Genomic DNA, 12,454 nt, shown 5'->3' with positions numbered 1-12,454 from the left:
GATTATCAGCAACAGAGCAATTCACAGGGAGGGACAGATTGAAATGGCATCATTTTAGATATATCGTGGAGTAAGGAAGAGAAATTACCTGCAGTTTTAGTGTTTCCTTGTGAGTTGCACCAATGGAAAGCCTCATCTCCTTGCAAGAAAGGGCTCTCTTTCTCGATGAAAAAGTTGAATGGCTGGTCTGGTGAGTGTTATCTTTTTTTATTGGCTTTAAATATGGTCCTTGTCATATGTTCTGAAATCAGGAAGATAGGTTAGCAAAATGTGGAACATTGTTTAGCCAGAAAAGATCATCTAGTTATGTATATTTAAGGTACTTCAGCATAATTGGTGAGTAATTAAATGTTAGAAATACTGTTTAACTGAGTTACGGAGTAAAAGTCTGCAGCTCTAGCATGCTGAACTGCATGCTCAGCTTTGGGAAGCTGTGAGCAGCGAGGGCTTTGGGAAGCTGCAGCAGCATTGTCCCTGATGAATGCTTTTAAGCCTTGAATTTGGCCACTTTCTAGGTCAAGTATTTTGTTACCTTTTTCCACTTTAAAACATTCCGGAATGATACAGTAATTCTTTCAGAGCTGTAATGTTTGAATTAAAGTGCAATAATTCAACAGGTAAAACTTTAGCAAATGCTACAAAAAATTTACATCCCGCATTTAAGTCTCCAAATGTATTACTGAGATGCTGAAAAATTTGCTGTACATGAATGAAAGCCTAAGGGTTTTTTTTTTTCTGTCTCAAATTACCTCACTATTAGGAGGACAGAGGGGAGAAAATAAATTAAAATAGGAACATTACATCAATCTGCATCACAATTCTGTGTTTGTAAGTTTTTGCTGAAAGCTTTTGAAAGGATTAACTTTCAGCAACTTGAATTCTACACAGAATTCAGTAATAGAGCTGTAGCTCTACTGCGACAAAACATAGAAAAGATGTATAGTTTCATTGTTCTTTGCTTCACAAGGGAATCAATGAGCTTAAAAATAAATTAAATGTTGCTCTATATTTAGCATGACTTCCTAAGGAAATAAGGCTTATGTCACTGCACTGCCCGTCTGCCTCTTCCCTCTTGAGAACGTTTGGATGATTGCAGTCAAATCTAATATAGGAGTTGAGTTTTCAAAGATGCAAAGTTTTCTACAAAATTAGTGAAAGTCATTGGCTAGGGGAAAAAAAACAAAACAAAAACAAAACCCCCCACACACCTTAAACTCACTTTCTCCTCTCACTGAGCAATTACAGAATGAGTTCAATGATTGTTCCATTCAGATGTGGGCTGGTCAGGCAGTGAGTGCACATTCCCAAAGGATCTGCTGTGCGCTACTGGCACTTAAATTGCAAACAAGGAGAACCGGAGGTATTCTGTGGGGAGAATGGGGCTGGATGTCAGTGGAATCAGAAGGGGTGGGGAGTGGGGGCATGACTGCAGTAAAAATTAAAGAAGTTTAATGATTTTAAAAAAATTGAAAGTGTACTCAACCCAAACTCCACAAATTCTTAGGGAATCAAGCTTTATCACCTCTGCCTCTCAAGGAAGAATTTCTTCATATTATAGAATTCATATAAGGAAACTTAACTAGACTGGTACTGCTGCTGTTTTTACTGTAGTTTTGATGAAACATAGAACATAGATATATACTTACCTGTAAATATGTAAACATAGTACACAATCGTAAGTGTTGAGTCTGTTTTATAGAATCAATAATTGAAAATGTAACTGCATACTGTGAATTGCCTCCTATAACTTGACAATTCAACAACTCTACATTCAAACCAAATTATTTCATGTTTACTTTTTACAATTTACCTTTTATCTTTAGAAAATCTTTGCATACAATCAGCTTCGTTTTTCATTCCTGTACTCAAAAGAATGATTTCTCTTGTTCATCAAATACCTTAGAAATCAGTACAGCTCTGTGTAACGAGCTGTCCTGAAGCCTCTTTTTGTACATGTCAATTTTACCACGTAAGAGATTTTTAAAGCCAAGAAGAAACAGTTCACAAAGATGGTGCAGTCATCCTTCAGAAGTTACAGGAGACGCTACCTTAAATCTGTCTTTGTAAAAGCAGTTTACATATTACCAGCATGCGCTTATATCGCTCCAGGTTTTTTGGTAATTAAATTTGTAAAGCTATCCCATCTGCCTTGCACTTTCTCTGTTTTGCAAGCACCTTTTTGGTCGTTTGTACTTTCAAATTTATCTTATTAGCACAGCTATTGTTTTAGTTGATGTAATATAGTGTTAGCTCACTGTTTCAGGTGATTTCTGATGAAGCTAATTGAATGCCTTGGAAAATGCTACATAGTGCAAATTTTTATTTCTTTCCCATGCTAAGTTTTCCTCATCTGTGTAACCACTTCTGGTTTAGTAACACTTTGTCAGCATCTGTTCTGGTCTCACATTATGAGAATAAGTGTGTGTTAGAAATGCCCCTTTCTTGTTACCTATAAGTAAAGATTTTGCCACATTTGTCTCTTTGCAAAATATAGTCAGTGATGTCTGTAGTAATTGTGATACACATCGAAAACTTTCTTAAATGATGTAGTGTGTCTTTCTAAATAATGGCCTCTGTAAACGCCTTCATAGTTCAAGCTGCTGTAGCAGATGTGTGCTGTCTGCAGTTGGGCTTGTGCCAAAAGTGGAAGTGGTTAGAGCTGATGTGGGATTTTTTTGAGTGTTTCATAAATTCCATAATTGTCTGATTCAGACTGTCAGCATAGAATCAAGTATTCTTTAATTTACTGCGAGCATGCCCTTTGTCTTCTATGAAGGCTTTTTTTTTTTTTTTTTTTTACTAGAGTTTAGGTCTTGCTTTCCTGAAGGTTTGACTTCTGTTCGTTTACTGTTTTGTTGGGGTTTTTTTAACAGGTCATCTGAACAAGAATCACCAAAGTGAGTTTTCTTTAAACTTTCTACTATAGAATCTCTAGCATTATGATATGTAATGAAATACATAGCTTGAACTGCTTTTTCAAAATAGTGGTGTTGTGTGGCTAAACGACACAAATAAGCGTACAAGTGAATTAAGATTGTAAAAATTAATGAGAAAAGCTTTTAGGTCAGGATGTGGAAAGTCCTAAGTCCTAATCACTATTAACAAAATTCATTAAAAGCTGTTGTAAAAGTTTAATGATGCAAAAATCCACTGCTAATTTTTTCTGCTAACTATATAGTGTCAGAAGGCATTAACTGAAATAACTTGTCTTTTTTTTTTTTGGTATTGTTAATTTTTTTTTCTGCACTGAAAAATAATTTTGATCTATAATCTCAACTTGTAACTGGAATTTTTTTTTAAGTTACTATGTTCTGAAAAACTTAATAGGATGGTTGTATTTACATATACAACGTTCCTCCTTGCTTAACATTGAGCTCACAGGAATCATGAAAAGTCCTGGGGGCTGTCAAATAAAAACATGATTTTAACAGTATAATTTCTTTCAGTGTCATTATAGTTCACTACTTCAAAGTATTTTGAAATTGAGAGTGCCAAGTGAATAAAATATTTTCTGTAATAACTGAAAATTCTGCAAATGTTGCACAAAACAGTTCATTCCCATTGCCAAGTACATGTAGCATAACTGAACATCAGAAATATTATGGCAGGATTACATTTGTTTGATGGCATCTTTCAGAATGTTGCAGTCAGATTGCCACTAGCTGAGAAATTAGTGTTTGCATTATTAAAGTTCACTGGAATGTAAATGCTGTATGTTAAAAGCCTAAGCTGCATTCCTCTCTAGTATAGTATTACTACTTCGTTGACGGCTATCAGTCACTGCTGGAAATGGTTCAAAAAAAGCTCACCCATGTAGTTAGACTAGTACCAGAGCAGAAATAACTGTTTGAGTTGACAGATTTTAAAGCTAAGGTTTACTTGCATATACTTCTGCTACTTTAACCCTGTGAGAATTTGATGTTGCTTTTAGGAGTTGGCTGTAATAAAAAACTAACAGCATGTGTACTCCCAAGGACCGAATATGCTTCATTCCTGTGCTGGGCTGTCAGTAGCAGTGCAGGGTGTTCTTGCAAAACATACTGCTACTGAGCATGATGATCCGTCATGTAAGTGAAAGGTCTGTCTGCAGTGGGGTAGCACGAGTCGCTAGCACTCCATTTTTGCCGTACACAGCAGTGTAAGTTAGTGATAGGATACTGAGCTGTACCTGAGCTTTCCCCAGGATGGAGATTTTTGCAAAGTATTAGAAGCCATTTATAAAGACAGAGTAGTTAGTTCGTATGATGTCTGTGAGTTTCATCCAATTAAAGAAGGGTTTTAATTGTATTAGAGGTCTGCATTTCATCCTTCTCGTAAGAGGGCATGGAGCTAAATGAATGTTTGAAAGGTCCAGGAGCACCACCAGGCAACTTGGCCAATTCTAAGATTTGAGGTATTTAGTTACTGACTTTTGTTATCCTTGAATTTCTAAGTTCTTGACTCACTAAGCCAGGTCTGCACCCCAATTAAATCTGGGTCCTTCTACATGATTATAACTACCTCAATAACAGAATATATTTGCTGTAATTAAACTTTTCATTGTCACTTCATTTCCTATTTCTCTGACAATTTACCATGACTGTTCTTCAAAATGCCATCTCCTAGAGGGATAAGGTTAAGGTGGTGCTCATGAGAGGGAAGGATGGAAAAAAGAAAAAGTGCTTTGGAAGAATGAGAGTGGAACCACAGCAAAAGGTTTTCATGAGTATGATTGACAACTGAAGTGTCTTTCCCCCAGCATTCAGCTTCTCTTCATGTTGCTGTGATTTCTTGTACAAGCACAAGTGCCTTTCACTGCTAATATCTAAGTATTCTGCCAAAAACTGTTTAATTTAAAAGTCTGAATAATGATACTTTTGTAATATTTACCCTTTTTAAATGAAGGAATGTATTGGGAAACAGTCCAACGCGAAGTTCTCTGACCCGTATCTCACCCAAAGCCTTGACTCAGTCTCCCAATGGATTTGGTAACATTTCTGGCTCTCACCCGTTGGAAGGGGTGGATAAGCAGTTCTTAGAAACATATGACAATGTTACAAAAAGTAACTCGACAGAAGATTCCAGTCAGTACTACTGCGATAAGGTATGTTCAATTGCGTACTTTTAAAGTTAAAATTAGTACTGAATATAGCTTTGAAATGTCGATTGGGAATCCACAAAAATTGGGATTGTATTTCAAGATGACCATATTTTATGCAAAAAAAAAAAAACAAAACAACTTGTCTTACTGCTCAAATTTATCCAAAGTTGTGTGCACTGCATGATAGACAAGCCCGCCAACAGCATTGATCTCCATAGTGTCCAGGGTTCCAGAAGCATCTGCAGGACAAGTTCCTAGTGGAATGGGAATCCTGAGGTGATTTCCCAGGGGAAAGATCAGATAACTCAAATTGCTATGTCTTCATAGCAGGCACAACTCTGCTTTATCCCAGGCTTATCTTCTTCAGAATGGCTAAACATCATCCTTGGAATTCTGCACTGACTCAAAGCAGCTGCTCCCTGCCAGCGTTACAGTGGTGGATCATCCATCCCTTCTCTCCAGCCTGTTCGGGGGGTGCTGAACAGATTCTGAACTGCCTGTCTAGTAGCTGCTGTCAACTTTTAATCCTTCTGGCTTGTGGATCTCTTGCAGAAGATACCAATGCACCCATTTACAGAAGAAAAATTGGGGCCAAAAGTAGTCGTTTCATAGTCCTTAGTGTAGAATTGATTCAAGCATGTTGCACCTAACTGCCTCCTTTAAAAATCACCTTTAGTAAAGACAAGATGTGGAAAACTGTAATAGGAGCTATCAATTAAGAAAGCTAAGATGAAAGTAACAGTGTTAGCACAGAACAAGCAGAGAACATCTTTGCTGTTAAGAAGGTTTCTATTTTTACAATTTAAAAGGTTAGAATCACGAGTGTATTCTGTAACCTTAGCTTCTTCCTATGGCATGTGTGGATTTACATGGAGTATTCTTGTTCAGCCCTTCTAAATTTGGACACACTGTTTTCTAATTTGCTGCTCTTTTGTTTTAAAAATTAGGAAAGTTTTGGTTTGTTTTCTCTATATATTGCAGAATGACTTAATTGAGGGAGACTTACTTTTGGTGCGTATCATACCAGATGGAGATGGGAAGTTTGGATTTAATCTAAAGGTAAAACAATAATTGTTTAGTTATTTTAAAATGCTTTATAGAGACACTGTGCTTTGATTTCCTGATAATTTTCCATTTTTAATGCAATGCTTTGGAGAAAGGAGCATATTCTACAGGAATTTCTTATGGACTGAGAGTTTTTAGAAGTGTCTGACTAATCCTTAAATGCTAAGGCAATGTTTACAGAAATAAGCCTCTGCTAGTTCTGTGGTTTTTAGTTGCATATACTATGGGCATGACACATTTCCAAAGCAGACTGCCTATTTGGCTGCTTAAATATGAACTTGGAAGCTTAATTTGAGGCATCAGCTTTTGGAAAATTGGACTTCTGTATAATAAAACAAGTTAAATAGTTTGTGCTATCCAATTAAAAAATTATATTGGAAAAGTGAAAATTAATTTATGAATAAAATGGAAATTGATAATTGACTATTGTATATTTTTAACATTCCCTCACTGAAATTCCATTTAAGCAGAAAGAGTAGTGTAAAGTAGCCATAATATCAAAATCAGGGCAGTTTGATCATTTCACTTTGGGCATTTATTGGTGGGGCACTGACAGAATGTCACGTAAAGAGAATAAGGAAATACAGTGGTCTGGAACTTTGATCCTTCCTGATCCCTTGCAAGTTCATCACAAAATCTAAGAACATTGTCCACCTTGCAAGTTCAGGTGTTGAATTAGGCTTGTTTGAAGGGTAGGGTTAGAATAAATGCTGCATTTCATCTGTTTACTGCTTATTAAAATATATGGCCAAGCAAAGACAGTGGATCTAGTTTACTGGAAATTGGTAGTTTTAAAGTCACGGCGTGCTCACCCTGCCGTACATTGATAAAATTTCAATCTTACCAACCCTGCCTATAATGACAGACCATCAAGTTTATACAAAACCAAGTGATTACTTATGGTGCTTTTGCTTAATGATATACTTATGGTTGTTATTTACTTGACATTCCTCTAGGGTGGTGTAGATCAAAAAATGCCATTAGTGGTGTCAAGAATAACTCCAGGATCACCTGTAAGTAAATTCTTAAGACTTTTAACTCCTTCCTCTATTACTTCCTCCACCACTCAGAGGTCCTTACATACAGGAATTTTGACACCCATAACCACTATGAGATAGCAGCCAAGCTGTTCTCTTTAGAAACTGATTTGACCAGTGGCTTCTTAAACCACAGATGAACAGATCTGGAAGCATTAGCTAAACCAAGATATCAGTAGAAAGCATGTTTGTTTTCCTCTGTCATCTCAAAAAGTGCATCTTGAACTGGAAAATGTTTGATGAGGGGCAAGAGCAATGACTGAAGAAATGGAACAGTGTTCATTAAAGGAGCAGTCTGGGCCCCTGCAGCCTAGAAAAAAGAACTAGTTTAAGGGAGATGTAGTAGGGGTCTGTAAGATTAGGAGCACTGTGAGCAGGGAATTCCAGCAGAACTACAGGCTACCAAATTCAGTTAGCAAAAGTCAGGTTCTTCATGCTTAGGGAGGTATTCTTCCTGTAAAACTCCTTGACAAAGGATGCTGTACTTAAAATAATTTTGTGGGTGGTCGGGAGAGAACAAATACTTGTGAGGAAAACCTGCTGACAGTTACCGAATAGAGAAACCACAATAGGCTGAGGAAATCCTTAGGGCTAAAAATATTTGTAGGATGGGAAAGTACTTTGCAGGGAAGAGGGGATGCAGAATGTTTGCTCTGTTCCTATTTTGCCATGTTTTTTTGCTTATGGAAATATTTATGGACTAGGTGGAATGTTCAACAGAATCAGTACAACTGTTGAATTAATTCTGTTGAATTGTGAAATAATAATGTAACATCTTGGTAATTTTTTCTAAATAATCAGTACATAAATTTGTGAGGATGTATGTTATCTCAAATTTTTTTCACTCATCTTCTTTCAAAATGTATTTCCCAACTCTTATAAAATAATTTTGGTTCAAACTTGATAGGAAATAGTTCTGACTTAATGCTAAAAATCCGACGTACTCTGCATCTCGTAGACTCCTGAAATTTGATAAGCTGTTACAGGACTGATGGCTAAATGTCATGATGTAAATTAAGGTAAAACAGACTCTATGAGAAGCGATTTTTGTCACATTTAGGACTTGTGGCTTGACTTAGTGCATAGCACTCTTTTATGAACTACAATAATTATTTGAATAGAAGAGTAGTAGGAAATTATCATTATAACTTAAATCCACAAAGTGAAAATAAAACATTCCTTAAAACATTTAATGGTCAACCTAGCAGACTTCTGAAAGGTGATTTGAGATCTTGAAGTTACTGTAGGACAAGCAGGCTCATTCCACAGTGAGAGAAAGAAAGATGCTTCTCTAGAAGCACTGATTTGCTTTGGCAGATTCAGGTTGTCTTCTGGAAAGTATTGATCTGTTTTTTTTCTCTTGGATTGGAAAAGGACTGGACTTCAACTTACATGTTTAATTTAAGTATCTCCAGTTAGTGGCATAGGCATAGCTTCAAGTGACCAGTTAGCTCTCTAGCCTAGTAAGCCACAAAGCAAGCAAGTTATCAAAGAATAAATTTGGAACTGTTACCCGATAAAATATAGTCAACAGCAGTGTTACACATATCACATCATGTTAAAATAAGAGGGAAAAAAACCCTTATTTTTAGAACATAGTATTAACATTGATTATATTGTTTTCCATAAACTAAATTTCACCTTGTTCTTGACTGTTTAATGAAATGTAACTGATATTTGGAAGTTCAAGTTAAGGAGTCTATGGTGTGATTTTTTACATTATTTTAGCCCAATAATGCCTTTCCTTCATTGTATTTGCTACTATTTTAACTTGTTCTAGATTCATTCATTACCCTATAAATTGCCCTCAGGGATGCTGCCTGATAATTTTATTTGCTAAGATTATTCCTCAGGTTTGTAGGTAATTTTTCCTGCTTTCTTACAAAAATACCTGTATTTTTTGTGGAGGAGGGGAAGCAAAGCTACTCACTGAAATAAGGCAGTATTTTCTGTTTCATGTCCTAAAGTTCTTTTAAAAATCCCCCTCTAATACAGCAGCAATCTAGTATGCTGGGAAGATTGTAGGACAAAGGAGCCAAAATTGTTTTGGCTGTTTAGATATATCTAAAGAGCAACTATTTATTGCATCTGGTGGGTTTTTTTTTAACTGAAGTCCTATACTGATTTTTTTTTTCACAAATGATATTAATATCCTAAAGTGCTAAAGAAGTCATAATGGTTTTATTTATTAGAGCTTCTCATTGAAAAATAGCATGCATTCTTCTTGGAGCAAAAATAAGGTGATTAGCATAAAATGAAACATTGGATGCGTCAATAGGACAGGAAGCCTTTGACATAATTAATTGTCTGGGAAAGTTCAGTATGTGAAAAATCTACAAATTACACTTACATAGAAGGAATTAATTCTCCTTCAAAATATATTTTATATAGTCAGAGGATTCAAGTAAGAGAGCTGAGGCATTAACATGTCACGTGATTAATAGCTTCTTTCAACAAAGGTATTAATCGCCTTCCGTAATAAAGAATAATAGCGAGCAACCAGCCAAGAAATCTAAATTATAGACAAATGAGGATCAGAAACCATTCCCTCCATATTCTTGTTGACTTCTTGACTCTTCTAGGCTGACCTCATAAGTTCTTTATATCACTTACCTTTTCAAATAATTATATTGCAGGGAGAATAATTGATATCACAAACAATAATATTTAATAGTGATCAGTTGATCAATGATTCATAGTTGCATTCTTCAGTCTTGCCTTTGTAAATTGTGCAAGATATGGCAAGGGAGTTTTTGGGGAGCCATGAATATCCACTTAAATCAGTGTTGAAGAACATCATGAATGTTCCTAACTCCCATTCTTTTTCTGTTTACATTTGTCTTTTTTTTAATTAATTGTTGTCAATCTTCCCTATCCTTCATTGATTTCTTTCCTTATTTCTTTGGAAAAAGTTTGGGGAAGCTATTTCTTTTTAAAATTTTTAAGCAGCTTTTCTGCTTGGGATTTTTTCATTCTTGTATATATCTTTCTCTTCTCCCTCTTCTTTCTCTTCCCTTTTATCTGTTTTGGGGCACTCAGGTGTCTTAAGTTTTCTTTCCTTTTACTTTATTCTCTCACACAAGTGGCTCCCAATTTATTTTTTTTCTTCATATCCTTGATTCATTTTTTTATTCTGTATTTTTCTTCTTGTTGGTTCTTTACCACCTGTTTCCATCTCTTCCTATTTTTTACTTAGTAATATAGTACATCACTGATAAACTTATTTTAGGAGCCATCAGTGCAAGGCGCAATCAGGATCAGTTCTAATTTGAACATCTTGTTCACATTTTTGATAGGACTAATAACATTGGACGAATAAAGGTTGGGGAGCCTGTGCTGGCATTAAGGAAAAGCGGGAAACAACTATGAATAGAGAATAACAGTGAAGGTCTATGTCTCATTTATAAAACAAATGAAATAGAGTATATATGTATCACTTGTGTGCTCGAGTACTTCCTAGACAAAATAAAAATTAGGATAGCAATGAAAACAAAATTGTTACCCTACTTGAGGCTCAAAGGTTGTAGAATCCTGCACATTCATATTATAGAATCAGAGGAGGTTGGAAGGGACCTGGAGGTCATCTTGTCCCACCCCCTCTGCTCATGGGTCAGCTAGAGCCAGTTGTCCGGGACCGTGTCCAGGTGGCTTTTGAATACTCCAAGGTGGGAGACTACACAATGTCTCTGGGCAACCTGCTCCAGTACTCAGTCACCCTCACAACAAGAAAGTGTTTCCTGGTGTTCAGATGTAGCCTCATGTCTTTCAGTTTGTGCCCATTGCCTCTTCACACTGGGCAGCACTGAAGACATCCTGGCTTCCATCTTCACTGCACCTTCCCTTCAACTATTTATATACATGGACAAGATCCCCCCTGCGTCTTCTCTAGGCTAAACACTCCCAGCTCCCTCAGCCTTTCCTCATTCAAGAGGTGCTCTAGTCCCTTAATCATCTTCATAGCATCATTACCATATTCTGGCTATAGCTTGAATTGCTTTGCACTGAACTGAGAGCTAAGCATAGTAAGAAGTGTGGCAGTAAAAAGCCAAACAAATGCTAGAGTTCAGCTGTTTGTTACTCTAACATGCTGTATCCAAGACAAGACATAACGTAAGTTTTCATTTGAGGCAAGGAAAACCTTGTTTTTGTGTTCTCTGCAGTACAGGTAGCAAAAGAATTTGTCACAAATGCAGGGTACTTGAGCATCATATGTTGAGTACATACCTTCATCTTCTTGACAGAACTTTCAGTGAATGAAGTGAGGAAGAATATTCTCTATTTGTAGATATCATTTGATATCCACCAAGCAAGAATCTGGTAAATAACAAAAATATAAAATGTGTATGGATTTCATTAAATTCCAAAAAATGCATGCCTGGGGAATGTCATCAAAATGATGTTTGGACCTCTCAGTAATCACTGAATAAAAATTCAAGTGTGTTATCTTACATATCCAAAACACTTTTTCCAGAAGTTCAACTGCAAATGGCTATAACCAGTGGATTTGAGGCTGGGAGTCATATATTCAGATCTTTGACCCATCAGATGATGACTGTTTGATGAATAGGAATTATTTTTATAGCTATCAATATGCTGTTTGAACTGTTTCTCATCTTCATTGAGAGACCTCTCTTGTTTCTTTCTTGAAACAAGAAAGAAAGCTTTAGATCGGAATCCTTTGATAGCACATCTGATACAGAAGATGAAACATTGTCAGCAGAACTCTGAAGACTTTGCTTACATGATGAACTTAATATCCTGATGTGTTCCTACTTATGTGACTGGATGCAATGACTTTAATGTGTTTCTTTGGTCTTGAAACAGGCTGATAAATGCATTCCAAAACTGAATGAAGGTGATCAGATAGTATTAATTAATGGCCGAGATATCTCAGAGCACACACATGACCAGGTGGTCATGTTCATAAAAGCCAGCAGAGAATCTCACACAAGAGAGCTTGCACTTTTGGTCAGACGGAAAGGTAACCGGGCTGATTTTATTACCCTTTAATGCTTTTGAGACTGTTGCTTTTATGTTTACTGGTATACCCTCTTCTGTTTTCATACATGTGGGAATAGCTCTGTGTTAAAAAGATGGTCTCCCTGTATTTGAATTAGTAGTACAGAGAGTTTTAACTGTGTAGGTTCTTACCACTGCAGAAAGAACCTATCGAGCTAGAATTTCTTCTTATTTTTAAAGTAGTCTGTCAGAACAAATATGGTCTTTGAAATGGTTTTGATTTGGTTTGAGATTTTTTTGTAAATATATATAT

General features: G+C 36.2%; 1 protein-coding gene across 1 annotated transcript in view; it reads left to right on the top strand.

Annotated features, from left to right (window-relative positions):
- The window catches only part of LOC104494486 (tyrosine-protein phosphatase non-receptor type 3-like), a gene marked incomplete at both ends in the record, with an annotated part of 45,487 nt that extends 33,324 nt beyond the window's left edge, over nucleotides 1-12,163 (top strand). Inside the window, 5 exons of the mRNA XM_010137309.1 lie at nucleotides 2,874-2,897; nucleotides 4,885-5,083; nucleotides 6,062-6,139; nucleotides 7,102-7,158; nucleotides 12,007-12,163. Of these exons, the coding sequence (XP_010135611.1) occupies nucleotides 2,874-2,897; nucleotides 4,885-5,083; nucleotides 6,062-6,139; nucleotides 7,102-7,158; nucleotides 12,007-12,163 (515 nt within the window). The remainder of the gene's footprint in view (nucleotides 1-2,873; nucleotides 2,898-4,884; nucleotides 5,084-6,061; nucleotides 6,140-7,101; nucleotides 7,159-12,006) is intronic.
- Nucleotides 12,164-12,454: the final 291 nt, after the last annotated feature.

The sequence above is a fragment of the Buceros rhinoceros genome, unplaced genomic scaffold (genome assembly GCF_000710305.1).
Source record: "Buceros rhinoceros silvestris isolate BGI_N320 unplaced genomic scaffold, ASM71030v1 scaffold31105, whole genome shotgun sequence".
Taxonomy (NCBI): domain Eukaryota; kingdom Metazoa; phylum Chordata; class Aves; order Bucerotiformes; family Bucerotidae; genus Buceros; species Buceros rhinoceros.
This window is presented reverse-complemented; position numbering and strand designations above follow the sequence as displayed.